The sequence below is a fragment of the Lichenostomus cassidix genome, chromosome 1 (assembly GCF_008360975.1).
Source record: "Lichenostomus cassidix isolate B80296 chromosome 1, HeHo_3.0, whole genome shotgun sequence".
Taxonomy (NCBI): Eukaryota; Metazoa; Chordata; class Aves; order Passeriformes; family Meliphagidae; genus Lichenostomus; species Lichenostomus cassidix.
In genome coordinates, this window is record NC_139479.1 from 67,518,220 (window position 1) to 67,542,311 (window position 24,092).

General features: G+C 40.4%; 1 protein-coding gene across 2 annotated transcripts; it reads left to right on the plus strand.

The window, feature by feature from the left end:
- Positions 1 to 428: 428 nt before the first annotated feature.
- HSPH1 (heat shock protein family H (Hsp110) member 1) lies at positions 429 to 24,092 on the plus strand. Of its 2 annotated transcripts, XM_085061985.1 has the most exons (18): positions 430 to 714; positions 1,740 to 1,797; positions 7,314 to 7,454; positions 9,166 to 9,288; positions 10,545 to 10,644; positions 11,480 to 11,613; positions 12,097 to 12,341; positions 13,213 to 13,441; positions 14,392 to 14,498; positions 15,740 to 15,873; positions 17,897 to 18,102; positions 18,855 to 18,986; positions 19,737 to 19,874; positions 20,316 to 20,441; positions 20,979 to 21,086; positions 21,193 to 21,312; positions 22,588 to 22,749; positions 23,235 to 24,092. In XM_085061985.1, the coding sequence occupies exons 1-18, from the start codon at positions 608 to 610 to the stop codon at positions 23,433 to 23,435; spliced, it is 2,571 nt and encodes an 856-aa protein (XP_084918111.1). In that variant the 5' UTR covers positions 430 to 607; the 3' UTR covers positions 23,436 to 24,092. The 2 variants fall into 2 exon arrangements, with proteins under 2 accessions (XP_084918121.1, XP_084918111.1); XM_085061995.1 differs by lacking the exon at positions 18,855 to 18,986 and having other exon boundaries at positions 429 to 714.

Sequence of the window (24,092 nt, forward strand, 5' to 3'; positions counted from 1 at the left end):
CTAGGAGGCAATAGGACATTTATGTTATAACGGATTGTAGCACACCGAGACAAAAGCCCTCTGCAGAGAGCAAGTGATCTCAGAATTAACATATTTAGCCTGGCAGCACAGGGCGGAGAAACTTACAACAACGTGCCAATCGGCTCTAGAGAGGTTTCCCAGCGTACTAAAGTAGGGGCATTGCCGCGGGGAGCTGCTCATCTGCCTTTCTCCCGCACATTCCAGACTGCCCCAGCCCCCGCCTTCGCCGCCCCCGCCGCCTCCCCCGCGCGGCCCCGCCCCTGCCGCTGGCCCCGCCCCGCCCCGTGAGGGGCTGGCGGCGTCCGCGGTCGCCATGGGAACGGCGCGCGTCACCGCGCCCGGCGCCGCCGATTGGCGGGAATTGGTCGAGAGGGCGGCCGAGGGCGGAAGCGGAAGCCGCACGTGGAGCCGGTGAGTGGCTGCCGCAGTTTCTGGAAACTTCGCCTCATTGTCATATTTAAAGCGGCGGCGGCGCGGTTGGGTCCCCTCCCCGTCCGCCCGCCCGCGCACGCTACCGGGGCCGGCGGTCGCAGCAGTGCCGGGAGCCACCCGGAAGGAGCGGGGACCTCCCTCTGGCGCCGGGACCATGGCCGTGGTGGGCTTTGATCTGGGCTTCCAGAGCTGCTACATCGCTGTGGCGCGGGCCGGCGGCATCGAGACCGTCGCCAACGAGTTCAGCGACCGGTGCACGCCGTGAGTGAGGGGCGCGGGGGGACGGCGGGGGCGGGCGGGGGCCGGTCCGTGCCGGCGGAGCGCCCGCCGTGGAGGAAGCTGCTGGAAGTTTCGCGGTGGGGGGTTCCCGCTGTGTGGGGCCAGCGTGTTCCCCGGCACTCGCCGCCTCCGTATGGGCCCCCGAGGGCTGCCGGGGGGCATGCACAGGGCGGCGGGGCCGGGTGGCACCCCGCTGCGTGTCCCTTCGATCCGCTGTGTGCTCCCGTACTCCCCCTTCCCACCCTGAGCCACCGTGAGCCCCTGTCCCCCCGCCCCTTGCCCCCACCCGCTGTGTCCCCCTGTACCCTCCCACCATCCTGCCCCCCAGCTCCCGACCCGCTCTCTGCCCCCCTCCTCGGTCCCGACCCGCTGTGTTCCCCCGTGTCTCCCCGCTCCTCCTCGGTCCCGACCCGCTCTATTTCCCCGTGTCCCGACCCAGTTCCGAGCCGTTCTCTGCCCCTGTACCCGCCGGCCCGAGGGAGGGATGGAGGGCTGTGCGGAGCCTGCTCGGGTCGCGGTGCGGCGGGCTGGCAGCGCAGGTGGCGGCCAGGCGAATTCCCGCGGGGGCAGCCCGGGTTAAGTGGGACACGGGGGGAACGCAGTCCCACTCACGCTGCCGTAGGATGGACTCTGCCAACTGTTCCAGGGCAACTCTCCTTAGTCAGAGGTCAGGTATAGAAAGCCTCTGGCTCAAAGCAGGAGTTAGTTGTCAAGTTAGAAGCAGCCATGCACGGACGGGTAGGGTGTAGTCTGGCTGTGAGCTCTGAATTGCGATCGTCCTGTTTTACCGTTTGGATAAGCCATTGTGAAAAGTCCTGGATTCAAGCCAAGGCCTTAAGATGGATAAAAGTCTTCCTGTAGTTTTTTACTGAAAACTGAAAGAATGACACCTTGATGGAAAGACTTTGGTGTTTTATTTGTAGCAGTAGAAAATGAATCTGTCCTCAGTCCTCAGTCGTGTTTATTATCAGGACCGAGTTAATTAATTAGCCTGTTGTTCTTTCCAGGTCAGTGGTTTCATTTGGATCCAAAAACAGAGCTATTGGTGTTGCGGCTAAAAACCAGGTAGGTTGTTTCCTGCTGCAAACTGTTGAAGTACCAGTGGGTGTAAAGGGAGTCAGCTGTGTGTAGTTGAGGCCAAACAGTTTCAGTTTCTTGTTAAGCCTTTTATTTTAGAAATGCTGCACTGTGCTGCCATACTTTCTTCAGAGAAATGTAGGATGTTTTCCTAGAATGCAACTGCTCTCTCTTTCATTAATGTAATATTTTCCAGTTGATGTGTTCCTTTTCTAATAAATTAGGATCATTTGGTTTCTTTTTTTTAGTGATTGTACACAAGATTTTTCTTGTACTTGAAGGAAAGCATTTTTAAATGTTGATTATAGTTTCTTAGAATTATATATAAGGGGAGAGGTTTGGCTAAGATTCTTACAGCTATTTAGGGTACCCTGCTATCTTTGGATTTGCTGTAAATTAAATGCCTCTGGTTTTGAAGGTGCAAGTCCTTATTTTGGGTTGGGTTTTTTTTAGAGGTGCTCTGAAAGATTGAATGTTTTCTTTGTTAAAGTAGTATTTTCAGTTTAGAAGGAGAACCTAATTCCAACAAGTCTCAGCATAAAGAATGTAATGATTAAATAAATCCTTAGGTATTCTTCGTTGTTACATAACTACTGCCGGGAGATCAAGCATGCAGCCTCTGCTGGCCTGTGTATATCTCTCAGGTAGTGAAAGGACTGCAGTGGGTTTCCATGGAGAGAGCACTGAAGGAGACTTTATTCCACTGTAATAGTTCTCTTAATTTTGAATAGCCGAGGCAATATGAATAGTTTATATGCTCACAAGCACACACCCATTCAGTTACAGTTTAACATTTGGAGTAATGAAGTAAGTACATATGTTTGTGTTTTTTCCTTACATTTCATTTTAGCATTGCTAAATTGACTGCTTCCACTGTTACAAGTCAGTAACTAGTATGATTCATTAGTGTGCAAAAATGAGTTGCTACTCAAAATGGCAAGTGATTTGAATACTATATACTCTTGAGCACATTTCAGTATTGTTAGATTGTTCCAGTAAATGCTGTGGAAAGCATGAAGTAAGGTGAAAGTGAAGTAGATTCTCCCTCTTAGATTGCATTTACAAGTGTGTATTTGCAGTGATGAACACCTGTGACTTCAGTTACCTTCAAACTAACCTGTATGTTGTTACTAAATTGACACTTTCATGCTTGGCTCTCTTAGGAGATGAAGCTAAATATTTTTCCCAGGAAAAAAGAATATGATACTTAAAAATGATGAAAGATGACAGGTCATTTGTTTCCCTACTTCTGAGTCGTCCAGTTTGGGTGATGGCCTGAGATGTGATTTGTGTTGCTTTTGTAAATGTGGAAGTTTCCGGACATGGACAAGTGACAGTTACATTTTTGGTGTCCTAGGGTGTAATAGCTATTTAAATCAAGGAGTACAATGATCCTTTTCATTTGGAAAAAAAAAAAAAAAAGCAGACAAACAGAAAAATCCCACAAAATTAAAAAACAAAAAAAGAGGTTTTGACTGGTGACTTCTACACTGTGATTTTGTGAGAGAGAGCTCATAGTACTCAAAGGTGCACTCTGGTATTTAAGAAATTGCTACTAGAACAAATTTTTAGAGAATTTCTGTTACCCTTAGGTAAGTGTTGTAGCAGTGGAGATGAGAACAGTGTGTTAGTTAACAGACCATAATTCTCAGCTTTCTTAATTGTGACTAAGCGGGAAGATATTAAAACATGCTACAGACCTAATGGCATACAATTACTCTAAAAATATCTTAAGATTGTTCTCTTAGAAAAGGCTTTGAGGTTAATTCTAAATTAGGCTATAAAAGCTACCAGAGTGTTTGTGCTTCTCTGCCCACTACATGGTAATAATTCTTGCTATGTTCTTCAGCCATACAGCTGTGTAATACGTAGCACTCAAGTACTCTGAAGTTGTGGCTATACAAATAAAACCATGCTGGGAAACAATCTTGGACACAGGAACCTAACTACTTGATAACATTAAAGTACTGGAATAGTTCCTGGCATGATTTTTGACCTGTGCTAACTTGTGCTCTTCCTATTCATTGCTGGGTACTGTTTGGTGATTTGCATAAACCAAGGTTGATTCTCAGTAGGGCGTCCAAATGTGACACCTTTCCACAGACACATCTGCCTGAAAGTTACTGTTTGTTAGTGCGAGTATGGCCTCCTTTTTTTCAGGGAGCCTTTCTGTTGGAGAACTGTCCTAGTTGAGTAGTTTTCTAATACAAGATGTAGCTCAAATTCTTCCATTTCATGATGGAAAATTTTATATGCACCAAGGAACTGATGCTTTTCTTTGATGGTAGTGAATGCTAGAAATCTTCCTTGGTATGCTCAACATTTGAGTTGCTATCATGCAGTCTGTTGATGCATGCCAAATCTATCCTGTAGATAGTACACTTTCATAATTTCTCTCCAATAGAACAGGATTAATTCTACTCTGAGATACTTGCATTATGTCTTAGGCTGCTCTAGTTGTCTGGTTTCTGGTGTGCTTTGCATTTCTGATAATGAATTCTTCTCTAAGTCACTTGCTTGCACTGTGGAGCTTGCATTGTAGTTTAGCATATACTTCAAGCTCAAGTTGTTACCAAAAAAGTTCCAAGTTTTTTTGAGTTGTCTATGCACTGTATTCTTCTTTGGGCTAGCACAAGAATTTGAGTTGCTGGTAGGTGAATGTGAACAAGGAAATGATGTGATTTCAAAGTAGCTCGGGGGAAAAAATAGGTATTGAAATGTGTGGGGACACTCAAGCTTGATACTTAGTAACTAAGAAAGCACTTGTTTGTGCTTAATGTAGTGATGTTTAAAGTGGAGGTAGTGTGACTTGGAGGTTCACTTTACAAGCAGAAACCAGCTTCACGTGTAGTTGTAATCTTTAATCGTTTTAATTTGGTCTAAGTTCTGTCACTCCATTGCAAGGTGAGTGGCTCTGGTTAGCACAACCAGCAGCACAATGCTCCAGTGCATGCACAGAGGGGGTTTTCTGAACTGGGGGAATGTCATGGGGAGACAAGAGCTGCCAGAAGCCTGCAGCTGGAGTGGCAGCGGCTTATGGGACCTGGATGGGGCCAGTAGCAGCAACAGCAGTTTCTCCCAAATATAAAAGAAGCCCTTGGGGAGCACTGGTGACCAGGGTGTGGCACAGCAGTTTGCACAGAAGGGTGCTGAGGCAATGCCAGCTCAGCGAGGGGGCAGTGGTATCCATCTGGCAGAAAGCCACAGCCTCGCTCAGCTCCACACCCAGCACGGCTGACACAGCTGCCCAGACAGCTCTGTCAGGAACATACTGCCACCCTGGTGCCACCTGCAGGGTGAGCCCTGCTCTCATGCCAATACTGGGTGGCACTGGGAGCATCTGGGACGCACTCTGCGGGAGTGTGTAGAGGCGGAGGAACTCTTCCACTCAGTGACAGAGCCCTGGGGGAAAGGTGAGTAGGTTCAGGACTATCAGGGAGTGTGTGAGAGAGAGAGATGTAGTGGAATTGCACTCTGCCTTTCCTGGCACATGCCTGGGAGGCAGACATGACACATGATACAGAGAATTCCTTCCTCTCCTCTCTACCTGGTGGAACACAGTGACTTGAAGGGATAGGGAGCAATGGTGACAAGTTCCTGGCCACCACAGCAGGCACATCTCCTCTGTGACTACCCCACCTCCCCAAGTGTCTTGGCATAATATTGTGTGTTCTCTATCCTTCCAGTTGCAGGAAATGATGAGGGAGGAAACAGGAATAGCCAGCAGACCAATGCCTGGCTCTGATGCCACTGGTAGAATTTGGGGGGTTTGTTCATGGATCAGTTTATGTGACAGCAGGGCTGCTGGCAACAGGTGGGGTATACCTGTTCCAGAGGGGGAGAAGGATTTTTGCATAGGAGCTAGCAGAGATCACTGAGAATTTTTAACTAGATTTGGAGGGGGGAAGGGATACAACCAAGTTTGCTAGAGATAAGCCTAGTGGCATCACAGTAGTGTTTGAGGGAGAGTGTTCTAGTGAGGTCCTTCACTCTGCGGCCTTGGTCAAAATGGGATGGAGATCCATGTGGCAGCAGTGACATAAGTGTTATCTTGATGTGTTAGAAACCATGGAAGCTCCTGAGAATGGTCAAATAGGAATTGGGGCTTCTTCCTCGCAAAAATGTGGCAGGATCGAGAGCCAAACCGAAGTGCATTTACATCAACATCTGCAACACCGGCAATAAAGAGGAGGAGCTGGACACATTGCAGAGCAGTAAAACCCTGACACAGTTGCCATTTTGGAAACATTGTGGATGACTGGCACAAGTGGGGTGTACTTTGGACTGGTTAAAAACTGGGCAGCCATGCCCAGAGAGTGATGGTGAATGGAGTTAAATTCAGTTGGCAGCCCATCACCAGTGGTGTTCCCCAAAGCTCAGTATTGGGCCCCAGCTCTATCTGGTATTTTAATCAATGATCTGGAAAAGAGAATGGAGTGTACCCTCAGTTAGTTTGGAGGTGAGGCCAAGTTGGGCAGGAATGCTTATGTGATGGAGGACAGGATGGGTATGCAGAAGGATCTGAACAGGCTGGATCAGAGGGCTGAGGCCACTTATGCAAGGTTCAGGAAGTGCTGCATCCTTCTCGTGAGTCACAACAACCTCATGTAACGCTACAGGCTTGGGGCAGAGTGGCTGGGAAGCCACCTGATGGAAAAAGGCGTGGGAGTTCTGGTTGATAGTGGCTGAACATGATCCAGAGCATGCCCAGGTGGCCAAGAAGGCCAGTGGCATCCTGGCCTGGATCAGCAATAGTGTGGCCAGCAGGACCAGGGCTGTGATTGTCCCCCTGTACTCTCAGCTCTGGTGAGGCCCCTCACTACAAGAAAGACATTGAGGTGCTGGAGTGAGTCCAGAGAAGGGCAGCAAAACTGGTGAAGGGTCTGGAGCACGAGTCTTAGGAGGAGCAGCTGAGGGAACTGGGATTTCTTTAGTCTGGAGAAGAGGAAGCTCAGGTGTGCCCTTAGCACTATCTACAATAATCTGAAAGGACCACAAGTTGCACCAGGGGAAGTTTGGATTGGCTATTAGTCAAATTCTTTTCACTGAAAGGTTTGTAAACATTTGAAAAGGCTGCCCAAGGAAGTGGTGGAATCACCATCTTGGCAGGTATTTAAAAGGTGTGTGGATGTGGCTTTTGGGGACATTGGTGGGCTTGGCTGTGTTAGGTAAATAACTATACTCAATCTGAAAGGCCTTTTCCAACCCAAGCAATTCTATGGTTCTAAATTAGTTGACTGAAGTACTGTTCACCCAGTTGTGTCAAGGTTTCAGAGATACTTTTATAATCCTTAATAAGTAATGGTTTGTAAGTCTGTGTCTAACTTACTAATGAGCTGATAAAGAGTACCAGACAGTAATTACCAGTGTTAAAAGAGACAGCTGTGACAAGGGAGTGAGTGGTTTTCTGAAAACTCAACCTGTGCTTGGGGGCATACAGAACAGCACAGAATGTTGTAGGTTGATTGAGAGTGGATGTCTAACTATCCTGTATTTCTTTACAGCAAATTACTCATGCCCACAACACTGTATCTAACTTCAAGAGATTCCATGGCCGTGCATTTAATGATCCATTTGTTCAGAAGGAAAAAGAAAAGTTGAGTTATGATTTGGTTCCCATGAAGAATGGTGGAGTTGGAGTAAAGGTAAATATGTAGTGTATCTTTCTGGTTTGTATAGCCAAATCTGAAGTCTTACGTTTTGACACTTAGTCATGAAAATATGGTTTTCTTTTAATTTTCCTAAAGTTGGAGGGTTTTTAATCCTTTTGTTAAAGAATACCTCTTCTGTGAATAGACAGCTTCATCTTTAAATAGTGAATGTTAACTATCAAATTAAGGTTCATTTGAGTAATTGCTTAAAGGCAAGTTTCCCTGTTGGCAAATTGCACATCTAGCTCAAGCACACCAATAGAAAAACTGCTGAGGTAATTACAAGGTCGTATGGTTTTACTTCAAAGTATGACTTTCTGTCACTTTTGAGTGGAATACATTGCAGCAGGCGTATTCGGTGGTTACAAACACTTTATAAATTAGTCGTAACTCTTCTTTAGAATAATTGCTATACATGAGTGACAGATGTGTCTTTAGTGGACTGCCTGGAGTAAGTTACTTGAAAAAGGTATTCAAAACCTGCTCCTACCACACTGCAGGTTTGTAAGCACTTGCTTACATTTCAAGGACTTCACTGATACAATGTCAGCTTTTCCTAGAATAGGCACAGTTAATAACATTGTGTCCATTTACAGAAGTATTTACAATAATTGATAATGAACCTTTGTGGCTTAACAGACAGTTGCTGCTTTGCTAATGAAGTCCTTAGCTTGAATTGGTCCCTCAAAACTTCAGTATAGCTCAGTCTTAGGTAGTGAATAGATCACAGAATTATATACATTAGAAAAAATTCTGACTGGAAAAGTAGGCAAGCCTTACAAAAGAGGAGATGCTTTTTCTTTTGCTGTTTGTGACTTGTGAGATAAATTCAGACAGAAATCATTGGTTTTCTTTAATCAGTGTGTGTAGGAGTCTTGTACTACACGAGAAAGTCTGTTGTTGGGGAACACTACTGCTTGGTATTTCTTCTATTTTTCTTAGGCTGCTTGGAGAAAAAATTATTATTTATTTCTATTTAACTCTGGTTTAAAAGTTTCAATAATTGATTCAGTAACATTGAGTAAGACTGGGAGGTTCAGGGAACAATTTTTCTAAAAAAATCCAAATGCTTAATTTGTCCCCAAATTGTACTGAGTCAATAAAAGGCAAGTGCTACTTTCAAGCATCAATTGTAATGTTACTTCACTTCATCATTGTCATGTATTCTACTGCACAATAAAAACGGTGATTTAAGAATAACTTTTGGTAAGAGAGCAATAAATAAACTTTTTGCTGAGCTTTATCTTAAGCTTTTAGTTTTTTTATGTGCATAGGTGAACTGTTGTTGCACAGTGTTTCCTTTCAGAGACACCTCACATATTTGAGCAGAAGAATAAAATTGCCAAAGGAAAATAGACAGCAAGTAGTCCTGGTCATTTTTTGCAGTTGGAGGCAGCAGTTTGAAAATGTATAGCTATTTTTACTTAATGGTGTGCCACATTTTAAACTTGTCACTTTTGGCATTTCCTAGCTATTTCCTTCATCTATGGAGTTGATACAGTTTTTGATGTTTTAAGACATTGAGGATGGAATTACTGCTTCTATAAACACTCAACTGGGAAATTAAATTGTAAAGTTCCATAATGAAATAATGAAGCATATTGTGATTCATAGAGTATTAGACAGCAGTGTATCAAAAAACATTAAATGTATGTAACTTTTCCTCCAGTGGAACTAATGGAATTATTTTGCCTGTTCTATCCAGGTCATGTACATGGATGAGGAGCACATCTTCAGTGTGGAACAGATTTCAGCTATGCTATTGACTAAATTAAAGGAGACTGCAGAGAGTAACCTGAAAAAGCCTGTAACAGACTGTGTTATTTCTGTAAGTAATTGTAGTGCACAGGAACATTGTCTTTTAACTTCAGCTATCGAGGGCATTTTGTTTCTATTCATGCAATGAAAAGGAACTCTGCTAAGCACTTACAAAGAGATTAATCCTAACTAGCTTTAGAGCTTTTGACTTAAAGAAATCCCAGGGCTGCTTCCATATTCTAGACCCTGACTAACTTCATGAACTCATTGTCTTGGACATGTCTGAACCTTTGGACCCAGGTATGGGTTCAGTGTTTCTGGATTCAGGTATAAACCCTTCTGGAACAGCTTGTTTTCATGACTAAGCATACTAATTACTCATTAAAGTAAATATGTATACTTGTGTTTTTTCTTGAAGTTAAAACATTTTGATGACAACTTTGATAAACAGTTTACTTTGTTTATCAAAATATGCCCTTGGGCAGCTGGACATTTTAGTTTCTGTCCTGTTTGTGTTCATCCTTTCAGCAAATTTTGTGCTGTTTTGTTCTTTCAGTGTTATGACTGCACAGAAAATGACCTCAGATCATAAACAGTCGTTCCATTGCAAAGGCCCAAATATAAAATAACACCTGCCTCTCTGTTCTCAGTGACTCTGAACAAGTCTGTCTCATGTTGCATCTAGGAATATTTAGCTCTGTTATTATTAGAAATGTTGATTCTCCAGTTGATACCTGAAAAGCTAGTTCTTCATGTGTTGCTGAGGACATTAGAAGGCACTGTCCAATGCCGATGCTAGAGATCTGTAGAAAATTTTAAACAACATATTCCTTCAGAATTTCTTAGCACTCCTTGCCCAAAGTAATTTCTGCCAAAATAGATTCTTTGTTCATTATCCCTTATTTCTTTGCATCTCTCACATCTGTAGTATTGCTGTACATTTTTAGTTCCCTCTTTACTTTTTTGGACAGGAGTATACCTGCTAGTCCTGATTAAGGTATTCTATGGCTTCACAATACCCAGTTTCACATTTTGGGCTGGTGCTTAATGTTATTGGAATTTGTGTACAAATAACTCATTTGTTCCTTGCTAGTGTGTGCTCATTTGATGCTTGTTTAATTCCATTTCTGATTGAGATATTTGATCTCTCTCTGATAGAATATTTGAAGTGTCAGTTTAGTATGGTAGTTGCATTTTAGAGGCTTGCAGTAAATGTCTTCCTCAAAGAGGAGGATTAGATACAATTTTAAAATTAATACTTTTAAATAAACAGTGTAATGGGTTATTTTCAGGAAATAACTTTGTATTCTTGCCTACTTTCTTCAGGTTCCATCGTTTTTCACAGACGCTGAAAGGAGGTCCCTTCTAGATGCAGCTCAGATTGTTGGCCTAAATTGTCTTAGATTAATGAATGACATGACAGCAGGTAAGTAGGATAAAATAGCAGTTCCTGCAAATGACAGGTGGGATAGAGGGTGTATTTAATTGCTCTAAGAAAAAAGGCTGATTTGAAAAGGCAAACATGAGACATAAATATTTTGAAAAACTTGCTGTTCTTTTCTTGGTTTAATATCTTGTGTGAAGGGGGTAGATGAGATCAAGCTCCAGTAATAATTATCTCCCTGAGCACTTATTTAGGAGTCACTGTGTGTGCTTGGACTACTTGTTCTTTTAGTGTACTGCCCAGATGCACAGTTGAGGGAGTCAGGCACTCTTAAAGGAAATTCCTTGTTTAAGCATCAACACCTCATAACTTACAAGGCTTTTTTCAGTGTAGCTGGGGCTTTAAACACACACATGGCTCTGCTGACCACTTCTACAACTTCCACTTCTACTTTTTAAACACACATGGCTCTGCTGACCGCTTCAGACAAAACCTTCCAGCCTGAGAGGTATTCACTGCAATTACAAAACCGGATTTGGGTTTTGTTGTTAAGATGTTCTATGCTTTTGTTTACTTTGCAAGGCAAAAAAACCCCCCAAAAACAAACAAACAAAAAAACCTCGAACCAAATACAAAGAAATGCTTAGAGAGTATAGAGAGTATATACATGACTAAGGAGTATATCCTGCTTCTTAGATCCTACAGCTTATATTAATGGCATAAAGCTTCCATGAAGGTAATATACCTTGCATAGGCATATGTCTGGATTTGTCTTGATGCTTTTGGTCTTACAGCTTAATATTTACAGGGATATGATGGTATGCCATTGGAAACTCACTAGAGATTGCAAGGATAATATCTGACACTTCTTTTGCAGTGGCTTTGAATTACGGAATTTATAAACAAGACCTTCCAGCTCCTGAAGAGAAGCCACGGATAGTTGTGTTTGTTGATATGGGACATTCTGCATTTCAAGTATCAGCCTGTGCATTCAACAAGAGTAAACTGAAGGTAGTAAAATTAAATGGAAATGAAAGAGTTTATAAGGGATTAGAATCAAATAGCCTGACAATCTGTTTTGTTTTTTAAAATTCTGAAATAATTTAATGCATGGAAAGTGGCAATGAGTCAAAAGGTGGAGGTTTTCATCAGTGTCCTTCATTTCATTAGGGTGGTTTCAAAGAGAGGCTGTAAATTTCTTGCAATACACATAAATGTAAGATATATAATACAACTGCTATAATACAGTTTGTTTTATCTAAATGAATGTGTGTATGGATTAAAATTTTGAATACTTAGGATTGTCACTTAATTACTTAGTTTTATTTCCTCTGTCAAAGTGAAGAGCAATTTTTGGCTGATGTGGTTGGGCATTTGAAGAAAGGCTGACCTGTCCCCCGCATTTTATTGAAGCAAGGGCTTGCTGATACTGGAAAACTACTATTCTCTTTGATTTTGAGTGTGAGAGTTAATAATTGTGTTCATTTAAACCAGGTACTTGGCACAGCATTTGACCCTTTCCTGGGTGGGAGAAACTTCGATGGAAAGCTGGTAGATTACTTTTGTGCAGAAATAAAATCAAAGTACAAACTAGATCCAAAAACCAAAGTTCGAGCTCTTCTTCGTCTGTATCAGGAATGTGAGAAATTGAAGAAATTAATGAGTTCAAATAGCACAGACATTCCCCTAAATATTGAATGTTTCATGAATGATACTGATGTGTCTGGAAAAATGAACAGGTGAGTTCTCTACAAGACAGGCATTTGCTTTGGTGGCCATATTTTTTAAACAAGTGTTTCTTTCCATGTTTGAAAGAAACTTAATGTGCTAAAATTAAGTGCTGAATAACTGTGGCATTTTTGTAATGCTAGAATAGCTAAGGCTGTTAAATGTGATGTTCAGCTACTTGAGTAATGTTTTAGTGCAATAAAGCATGCATAAGAAGCTTGGATTCTTTTTTGTAGAGTGATATGTTCTTAAAACCATGGGATGATGCATGCAAATCAGAGGGTTGGCTACATATTTTAGGTAACCTAAATGCCTTACTGCTCTTAAGATAGGAACAATTGAAGCTTTGTTTCTTTTTTTCTGTTCTTACTTTACTGTTGATATTGGTAGAGAAATGGAGGGCAGAAACAGTGCTTATGGGGCATGACTTAATTATGATTCAAGTGTAAATGAAGTGTATGTCTATCTCTTGCACATGTTCACAGGCATGACTTCATTTGTAAGTTCTATAGCTACTGCTAAGAGCAATGGGTTCTTTTTCTTCCAGTATTTAGGCAACAGTTTTTCTTTATAAAGGAAGTGTCAGTGTTTTCTGATTCCTTATCTGTAACCTCTGCTGAGAGTCAAATATATAGCAGCTGCCCAAACAATACCTTTATCTTATTTAACTGCATTGATAGTGGCTCAGGAAAATCTGTAAGCAGCTGTTTGTGTACTACCTTGTCTATGGTTGGCACTTTGACCTACTCACAGGAGTTTAGCTTTAAGTCTTTTTGCAGTGTAGTTAACAAACCTGGTCAGCATCAGTTTGGAAACGAACACCAGGCAAGCTTCTTGTAGGACAGGCATTCTTTAGTTAATTCCATTTTCTTTTTTTGTTAGGTCACAATTTGAAGAATTGTGTGCTGACCTGCTGCAAAGGATAGAGATGCCTCTGCTTTCATTAATGGAGCAAACACAACTGAAAGTGGAAGATGTAAATGCTGTAGAGATTGTAGGAGGAGCAACCCGTATTCCTGCTGTCAAAGAGAGGATTGCTAAGTTCTTTGGCAAGGATGTCAGTACAACACTGAATGCAGATGAAGCCATAGCTAGGGGCTGTGCTCTGCAGGTATAGTACTGGCGACACTTGATGAAATTAAAAGATGTATTTCTTGGTAGTGAGTCCATGAAGAATTAGTCAAGCAGTTATGAAAAATGGTTGAAGTGGTCAATTTTAAAGTACTCAAGGGAATATACATGTTCACTAGGTTTTTTTAATTGGATTGTGCAATTTAGTCCAGAATACTCCTCTGTGGTGAAGTACTGTATCATAATACTTTATTGCTGATGCTGGGTATATTCTGTAAGCAGTCCACTCTGCTCTTCAGAAGCACTCAATCTAAGGTTCTTTAATGCCAGAAATTTGAGTTATCTTCAAGCAGAAAGATTTTTTTACTCAACAAGGTATGAGGAGTATCTATGGAGAGGCCAAACTACTGCAAGTTTGAATTTTCTGGTATCCAGCTTGCCATCAATGTGCAACAGGCTTTATTCTTTCTCCCTCCCATTTTTACTGTTTCCAGCCACTGAACTCTATTTTACAGGCAAACCGCTCATTCTGTGTTCCTCCTTTTCTCCTTTAACTTCTTGTCTTATTTCACCCTCTTTTCTTTGACTTGTTTCTTTACCCCCATTCCCTAACAGCTTTCCATAGCCAACAATCAGTTGTGTTCAGGGAAAGAAGCAACACCCTTTAGATAAGCACCACTTCTTTTAGGACTAATCAGTGCAGCATTTCTGGGTTTTCTGTCCTGGTATTTGCTTTGGTAGCTTTGCTCACAAGCTACCAAAGGCTGCTAACACAGTGCAGAAACACTTGCCTATAAGATTTCTGTTCTCTTATCATGGTGGATTGAAATTGAGCATTGAAATACTTCTGCTTAATAAAGTCAACACAGTTCTCTCTTGTTCAAAGATCTTTTGTTGTCTTGGCTAGTGGAGTAGAAGAGTTAACCAGTTTTAATGCAAGTTTTTTTTTTGTTGTTGGTTTTGTTTGTTTGTTTTTGTTTTGTTTTTTAGTGTGCCATTCTTTCTCCAGCTTTTAAAGTGAGAGAATTCTCTGTGACAGATGCTACACCTTTTCCAATATCTCTACTGTGGAACACAGAAGCAGAGGACACTGAAGGGTAGGTAGCTCAGACTACAGTTCTATGAAGCTTTTGACCTTCATAATTCAAGGGTAATATTCTTGCTTGCATTTAAATTAGGATCTTGGCATTCTGATGTAGAAAACCCATAGGCCATGTACCAGAGATGATTGGCAGGGGAGATTGTAAAGACATAGGTTGCAATTTTAACTACAATTCCTCATATGTAAAAATTTAAAGATTTTTTAAAAGTGAGTAAATGAGTTACCAACTAGTACCTTGCCTTGCATTGCCTTTTTCTGGTTGTCAGGATTAGTAATATAAAATTAACTAGATCAATGGCCGGGTCCTGATTCCACTTTGCTTTCTGGCTTTATTTTTTTGCTCAAGGTGTTCCCAACACCTGTCTGAGATTCTTGACTTAGTAATAGTGTTATATACTGTGTAAATATTATGAGCTTATACGGATGCTATTTATCTCACTGAAGCAAGAACACCTAGCAAAAATTTATCATTTGTAAGGGTAATTTCTTGTAGTGGCAGTCCCTTACAACTGACATATATTACTGACTGTGCCATGTCTGGGGGAAATGCAATTGCTGTCTAAGATGTAAAGAGGTCCAAGTTCAGCTTGTGGAAAAATCATAGCTGTAGTGTGCAATACCTTGCTCATACCTTTTTCAGGTTCTTTGTAGTTCAGCCTTTTTTTTCTTTTTGTCTGTTATCTGTGGAAGTGCCGGGCCTAATTGTTCCGAAGCTTGTGAGAGCAGCCTGTAGGTTCATGTTCTAGGTAAAGCTCTCACTTTCTCACATCTAGGTTATTAGGTGACATCTTCCACAGTTAGGAGATAAAACTTAGTTGGAAATTAGAATCAGGCTGGCATTATAGTTGACATGCCTTCGAACACAAAGTAAAGCTGGATGTCTTTCCGTCATGTCGAGGAATGAATAATCTGGTGTTAGGGTTCTCAACTGGGCCATGGAATGTAAATGAGCAAGGAATTAACAGGGCTGTAATTATCCGTTTGAGACTGAGGAAGGGTGCAAATTATGATTCAAAATGCACTATTCCAAGCTCAAATAGTGGAATAGAACAATTTCTCATTACAATAGAGAACAGTAAATCCTTTTCCCTTGCAGTACAGTAGTGAAATACCTTTATTGGAATTGTTCAGAATGGTAAATGCGTCAAAACATGATGCTTCTCTGAAGTGTTTTGACCCTATATCAAAACCCTCCAGCTCAAATACACTGCTAAAAGTGATATTTTTTCCTTACAGAGTTCATGAGGTCTTCAGTAGAAATCATGCGGCACCTTTCTCTAAGGTACTTACATTCTATAGGAAAGGTCCATTTGAGCTAGAAGCTTTTTATTCTGATCCTAATGGAGTCCCATATCCCGAGTCAAAAATTGGTAAGTAGTTGTCTTGGAAATGGTGTTGTCTCCAATACAATGATTAGAGATCAAACAGTAACTGTGTTGTGGTACAGTATGGTTATGATGTATATATTCAGATTTTTGTGTCTGAAGGACTCAAAATTTTCCCATTCTAGAAGTAGCTGAATTGGTATTTTTTGTTTTTCTTCCATCTAAAGTTACTTTGGCTAAATGAAGAAGGGAAGGGAAACAAACAAATGCCTAGGACTAAAAGGGGGTTATCACTACAAAAGATAACTTTGTAACTTTTAAAATCTTATTTTCTGCTTATCACTAAAGCAAGCTAGGAATAATTGAAAAATATCTCCTGTATGTAAAAAAAAAAAAAAAAGCATGTCTTGAATAACTAGTTTTATCTATACCTTCTAGGATTGACATAATGCTGAATAACTTTTAATCAAGGCAGCCTGAAATAGTGGCAGCTACAAGATTACAGTATTGATTTGTCTATGAAACATATCTAAACAGCTCTTTCATACTTCTTGACAAATTGCAGCACTTGACAGTGTTGATACTTACAAAGAGCTTATAACACGGTTAGTTAGAAAAAGATTGTGATGGTAAAGACCAGCCAATTAAATAATTGTTCTTGAGTTCTAAACCTGCAATTAAAGGTTGTATGTTTCCACACCATATATTTTGAAAAACCAGCACAATGGAGAGGGACTTATTACAAGTGCAAGTAGTGACAGTACAAGGGGGAATAGCTTTGAAAACTGCAAGAGAGAAGGTTTAGAATTGGATGTTAGGAAAAGATTCTTGGCTGTGAGAGTGGTGAGGCACTGGAACGGGTTTGCCAAAGAAGCTGTGGATGTCCCATCCTTGGAGGTATTCAAGGCCAGGTTGGATGAGGCCCTGGGCAATCTGGTCTAATGAACGGTGTTCCTGCCCATGGCAGGGGGTTTGGAAGTCAATCTTTAAGGTCGCTTCCAACTTAGGACATTTTAAGACAGTATTTTGTAGTTACAGAAACATCAGACTTCCTTTTGTGGTTAACTTACTACAAAGACTGATGGTGAGGTTTGTGAGTGTTCAATTTATATGGCTTTAACAAACAAGCTGTTTAACTGCTGTTCGGAAAACTGCTAAGAACAGGACTGAAGATCAGACTTGTTTCAATTCAGCTGCCAATTAATTCTGTGCTCAGAACAGAATTATTGGTATGACTAATGGGTGAATTAATAGTTCTAATGAGACTGGCTAAAGAGAGAACCGGTCACACAACTCCAGTATTGGATTTACAAGACAAAGGATTACATTCCTTGGCCTGTAAAATAGGCAAGTAAAGCCTGTGTGCTTGTGGTTTAGATCTGTTGCTGAAGAAGTGGCGTGTGCAAATGTATATATTTGGCCTGTGAAATTGGGGAACTTGTGCTTTGCAGCTAAGTGAGCATTGTAGTCTCCAGGTCATTCTTTTGATAATCCATGCATAAAGAAAATTATGTCTGCTGTTAATGTCAAGGACATGTGATTCCTGATTTGCTGTTGAACTAATTGTCTATTAGTTTCACAATGCTTGTTTCTAGTATTACAGTAGTTACAGAACAATTAGATTCTGCCCTAGAATAAAAGAGAATGGCAGACTTGCATGGATGCTAGAAGCAGTAAGGAAAGCTCCTAGAAATATTGTTTCTATGTTGGGCAGTAACTTCTATTAAAAAGTCACCACTCAGGCTTAGTCTAATGCCAATATTTTCTGGAGTTTTCTTTCAGCCCACTAGTAACACAGCACCAGTTTTATATTTACTCAGTATTAGTGGTGTCAGGAGAACCTACTATTTAATTTATAAGATGAAGTTGGCTGAAAGGCAGTGCACTTGGTTTTGTTACGGTTTTTTTCTGGTAGTACAGATTTAATTTGTGGGACCATGAGATTAGTGCAGAGACTTCATCAAATATTTAGAGAACAATTTGTCTGTGAAAAAGGGAGATGTTTTCCTGGCTCTGTAATATTGCCTACTTAATTCCATTGTGTGAGTTTTTGTTTTTTTGGTTTTAGGTAGGTATATTATCCAGAATGTGGCAGCCCAGAAAGATGGAGAGAAGTCTAAAGTCAAGGTGAAAGTCCGTGTCAATACTCATGGAATTTTCAGTGTGTCCACTGCATCTATGGTAGAACCAGTTAAAAGTGAAGAGTGTGAAGATGTCAGTGTTGAGACTGAAGTGGAATCTCAGGACCAGAGGCCTATTGAAAACTTGAGTGATGTAAGTTGACTTTTCTTGTGTGGGAATGTCCTTACTGATGAAAATGTGTTCTACTGTTACATACTCTGGAAGAAAAATACCTTCTTCTAATGAAGCAAAAGGAGATTAATTTTAAATATGTGTAGCTGTCAGGAAATGTCTTTACTAGAACAGGAGACAATTTGTGCTATCTTGGAAGTGTGTGATTTAAAAATCACTTATTGTGCAAGGTGCCAAATAGCAGCAGGTGGGTTGAGGGTGGGGTTGCTTACAGCTGCTATGGTTATCCAATTGTTCCAAACAGGAAAACTTGATTTGGATTGTTAATCATCCATGTGCTTTGTGTTGAAAGGATTTGTATGTAATCCTTTGTATTAGTAAAGTGTTTTGAAACTTTTTGTGAAAGGGAAGGCTGAGTTGTTTTCCACAGCATTGAAGGAGAGGGGAACACTGGGGAATAATGCACATTGTTATAGACTACAAGTTATGACTCAATAAATTAAAAGCCCCTTTTCGTAAGAGAAAGTTGTAGCATGTGCACACACGCACACAAGTATTGTGCAGCAAGCCTGGCACTGGTAACATTTTCATGAAGTCCTTCTGAACTTGCTCTTAGTCTGTATCTCCATAGCTGAAGCGTGTGTGTTTCTGCGTGTGCACAGAATGCTTTGTACGGCACTTTGTACCATATGTGCGTCAGAAGTGAAGTGCCCTATACTTAAATGCAAGTGCACATGCCTTCTACATCCTTTGTGCCTGGGCTTTCATTTCAGAAAAATATCCAGCAAGAGAACAGTGAGGCTGGAACACAGTCCCAGGTACAAACTGATGGTCAGCAAACGTCACAGTCTCCCCCTTCATCAGAACCTCCCTCTGAAGAAAACAAAATCCCAGATGTCAAGAAAGTGAGTGACCCTTTAACTCTGTTGAAAATGTTATGCTATATAATGGTGGCTTTTAAAACAGTAACGTATTTCAGGAAAAGTAAAGAACGTGGTGCTTGGAACCTTTTCGATTTTCACATCTTTACTATTGCAAAAAATAATCCATATCTTGTGATGGTTTTTGTACAGAGTTTGCAAAAGGATTCCTGCAAGAGGTCTTTCTCTACCACTTGCCTGTCTTCTTGCAGTGTTGTACAACTAGTTTATTTGGGTTGCAGAAATTTCAATTTAAACAGCAGTTGGAGGCTGAGCATATTTAGGCCTGGTGAGAGAAGTTGGGATCAGGAATTCATAAACCTAACAGGAAATAATCGATGGGAAACATTTGCTTGCATGTTATGCTAGCAGTTGGCTTTTTCATCTGTATGAGATGAAAAATGCTTTGGGTTGAAATCTTACCCACTATTAGCGTCATTAGTGAGCTGCTACATTACAGATGGACACTTCTGGAATATCTGCAAATGTACCATATATCTGAGAAATGTCCTTGCTGTAGCTCAGTGCTTACTGTCTGGGAAACAGACTGTAAGGAGACTAGGATAGGAGGTAGAATCCCCAAAACAAAAGTGCCTCATGAGTATATTTTGAAGATTCTGAAAGAATATGGAAAAGCCTTTGTATGTTCTTCCTCTGAATGTATCTTTCATCATAATGATACTTCATTAGAAATAAGTCAGGAAAATTATCTTATTTTTCTTCTTTCTAACTCAGACAAATGAGAAGAAAGGTGATCAGCCCCCAGAAGCTAAAAAACCCAAGATAAAAGTGAAGAATGTGGAACTACCCATTGAAGCTAACTTGGTTTGGCAGTTAGGAAAAGATCTCCTCAATATGTATATTGAAACAGAGGTGAGTTCACATGGTTTAGACTGCTTTCTTGTGTGCAGTTATTAACCATTCACCTGCTTGTCAAGGCAACCTCTGTTCTTGTACTGTCACCCTGGAGTGTAGGCAGAATTAACAAGGAGCTTATACACTGTTTGACTTCTAACACGTAACTGACAAATGTTTATCAAGAGGATTGAAGTGTCCTTTATAACAATTAGTATCATTAGTATTAGTATAACAATTAGTATCACTGCACCATGGAATGACATCACAGATTCATTTAAACTGTTGTAATCCAGTGATGTGCAACCCATTTCTTCATGTAAGTCTGATGCATAATAATGAGAATTTTAACAGTTAGGTGAGCCAAGAACTCTGGGAGATTTTACAGGAGCTGTGCTTTGTAGAATGCTGTTTGAACACTGGTGTTTTTTTAATTGAAGTGTTTTCTGTGTTATACAGGGAAAGATGATTATGCAAGATAAACTGGAGAAAGAAAGAAACGATGCAAAGAATGCCGTGGAGGAATATGTATATGAGTTCAGGGACAAGCTGTCTGGACCATATGAAAAGTTTGTTTGTGAAAAGGTAGGTTATGGTTTCAGGAAAGTCTCTGAAAATACTGATACCAAATATCTGTTTTGTATATCTTGGTTAAACTTTCTTAAAGCTACTCTGGACATAGCTGCAAAACAAGACTTTGAATGATGGCACTGACTAACCCAGGATTAGGTTTAGGATTACCAAGTATATATCCCTGAAAATAAATTCTGTCACAAATGGAGTAAAGTTTTATTACCAGTTAAAAGTGGTGACTGGAAAGGGAAGCTGTATTGCTTTATGCATAACCAAACCCATGAATTAGAGCTGCACCCCAAGCATTGGCCTAATCAAGGACAAAAGGCTGTAAATGCTACTTATGTTGTAGATGTGTGTTTCTTAGTCCAGACGCTGACAGGGTTTAAGTAACTTAATTAGGCAAAAGCTGCAGTGGAAATTAAAATCTATTATGTAGGAGGCTAAGGATTAATGTGTATATTTACCACTGTCCTGTTATTTCAAGGCAAACATAGTCAATTGGTGTGTATTTTGATGTTTGATGTGCTGAATTATATTGACACACAGGATCTGCAGGGATTCTCTGCCCTCCTAGCAGAGACAGAAGGCTGGCTGTATGAAGAGGGTGAGGATGAAGCAAAGCAGGTGTATGTAGCAAAATTAGAGGATTTGAAGGTAGGTCTGTTAATATGCTCAGAAAGCAAAATTTCCGAAACACTGTGCTAAACAACATTAATGAATGTTTAATGAATCACAAACATGAAGAAATTGTTTTTTCTAGAAATTAGGTACTCCAATTGAAATGCGCTATCAAGAGGCAGAGGAACGACCAAGGCTATTACAAGAATTGGGACACAGGCTCCAGTACTATGCTACAATAGCTGAGGAATTCAGAAATAAAGTAAGTGGCCTTGAGGTACCTTTTTTTGGGTTTTTTTTTTTAAACCATGCTTCTTCAGTGAGGCTCATTGTCTGGTGTGGCTTCAAATTCACTTTCAGATGAGCTGCTACCTACAGCTATATAGGCCACAAATTTAATACCACAAATGTTTCCCAGTATTCAAAAGATCTCACACAGTGTGTCATATCTTCAGTTGCTTGATATACCTCTGGATGCTCTTGTAAAGAGTTTAGACTTGTGGTCTGATTCTTGACCTTTCAAAAACTGATCTGACTGGCTTTTAGAAATATATTCCTCTTCCAGTTCTTTCAGAGACAAGAATTATTGTATGATTACAAGCATTAGTGTAAAAGCTACTTATAGATAAAGTAACAAATACTATTTTAGTATATGTGGATGTTTGGAGCTTGCTTTTTCTGTTTTGGTGGGGTTTGGTTTTTTGGTTTTGGTTTTTTTTTTTTTTTTGTTTGGGGTTTTTTTGGTTTTGTGTTGTGTTTTGGGTTCTTTTGGTTGTTTGTTTGGGGTTTTTTTGTGGATTTTTTTCTTCATTGGTATTTGTAGATTACTTTCTTGATAATCATTCCTGTCTGAAAATTTGTTCCTTGGGTTTCAACTTAAAGAATTTTAGCAGGACAGCTCACAATACTCAAACTAATTCAGTCTGAGACTTGCATCAGAAACCATTATGTCCTCACAGTTACAGTTTACAAAATTATCATTAAGTTGTAAGCAGTGTTATACTTAAAATAACTGGCATCATTGAAAATAGCGTATTTTAAAATTTGGGGTTTTTTAAGAATTCTAAATATGGATTCATAGGTTGTGTTGCTGGACAGGTCCTTCTCCTGATATCTGTTAATTGTGTAACTGTGGCGTTGTAAGGAACGCTAAAGTCAAAAACTCTGATCCTTTCACTGTACATCAGAATCACACTGTCTGAACTATCTTGGGCCCAGGTAGTCCCTCCAGAATGGAAGGGAATGTTTTTTTTATCAGCCTTGTTAAGAGTGTCAAATTCTATTGCGTGACCTTTTTGCGACGCTTCTATGCCCTCTGTGAACTAAAGAACTGGGCAAAGGAAGCTTTATATTGACATCTGTATTTCCTGTCAACTCTTTCTGTAACGGATCTCCCTTGTGGCTAACTTCTATTTATTTTGACCACTGGAAAAGATTTACAAGTTATAAATAAATTAGGTAGTCTTGTTGACATAACTTGATTACATTATTAACACCTGACATTATTAACTAATACAAAACATTTGTATTTGGGCAGGATGAGAAATACATCCATATCGATGAGATGGAAATGATGAAAGTAGAGAAGTGTGTTAGTGAAGTGGTAGAGTGGATGAATAATGCTGTGAGTGCACAGGCTAAGAAGAGCTTAGATCAGGATCCAGCTGTGCATTCAAGTGAAATTAAGGCAAAGCTACAGGTAAGTACCATAAGAAACTATCTTTAGAGGCTGGTGCTAAAAGTAGGACTGGTATCTGTGCCTTGTGTCTCCCTCAGGTTCATCCTGCTCTGCCGTAGTGTTTTTGAAAGGTAGAAAGTATGGAGAGAAGGAGATTCAGTAGAAAGCAGAGGAGCTCTAGTATACTGTATACAATTCTGTGGAGCTCAATAATGTTTTGTCTTTTAGTCACCTTAAAACTCAGGTTGTTTTTGTGTTTTACTGAGAGACAAAATAGTATTGAAAGAAGCAATGTGAAATCCAAAATACTTAGTTGAACTTTGCCCACAGAACATCAGAAAATATACCAATTATTTCACGTACAATAAGTACTTGTCAGTTTGGACTTAGGGAAACAAATGCAGAAGCCAATATCAAACAGTCTTTTGGACACAGAACTTTTTGCACTAGTGGAGCTGGTGACCCCGTAATATGTATTCTGCCCATGTGTTTTCCATTTCTTTTAGGAGTTAAACAATGTCTGTGAGCCTGTTGTGACACAACCAAAACCAAAAGTTGACTCTCCCAAGGAAGAAAACCCATTAAGTGAACAGAGTGAGTATAAAACTGAAGACATGGGAGAAGATGACAAAAATTCTGAAATGCCTCAGCAAAATGGTGAATGCCATCCAAGTGATCAAAACACCATTAACATGGACCTGGACTAAGCCACTGCACTTGCAGCAAATTATTTCATCCCATGACAGAAGATGTTTTGGCTGTCATATGTGATGGGGGTGGGAATGCATTGTTTTGGAAGATATTTATATTTTTTTTCTTAAGACCTGTCTGGGATATGTTATGCTGTGCGAGGAAGAATAGTAATAGTGTTGGTCATGACTATCCTAAAAGGAAAATTGCCTTGGTAACTTCCAGATTCCTGTGGAATTGTGAGTTCATACTAAGCTTCTGTGCAGTATTTAACCATTTGCATCACTGAAGATGGAAAGAAGCCCTTGCTTTGAAATGTACTGCTCCTTCAAAAGGTTTTAATTGAAACACTTGTAGGCATTTGTAGATGCCAAGGTAGTTTTCTTTTGTCTGGACATCTAATCGGGTATGTCAGAAAAAGCCAGTGTCTGTCCCCTTCATAAGAACTCTCTTGAAGAAATCCTTCTGTCCTGAGGTTTTTGATTGTTCCAGTCCAAAGTACTTATCAGGTAATGAGATGGTGAAATGTGTTAGTAGCATGCAGAAACGCTTACGTTTCATCTCTTGCTAAAAAATACATTTTTCATGTGGGGTACATAAAATGAAGGAAATGCTGGTTCTGTTAGTGTTATTGTGAAGCTTTTTAATGAGCTTTGAAATAAACAAATGTCTCA

Bases quoted from the DNA above. Each gene is read 5' to 3' on its own strand.
- HSPH1 (XM_085061985.1), top strand. From the start codon at position 608: ATGGCCGTGGTGGGCTTTGATCTGGGCTTCCAGAGCTGCTACATCGCT. The intron at 9,289-10,544 runs GTAAGTAATTGT...TACTTTCTTCAG, and splicing joins TAACAGACTGTGTTATTTCT to GTTCCATCGTTTTTCACAGA. The intron at 19,875-20,315 runs GTGAGTTCACAT...TGTGTTATACAG, and splicing joins ATATGTATATTGAAACAGAG to GGAAAGATGATTATGCAAGA.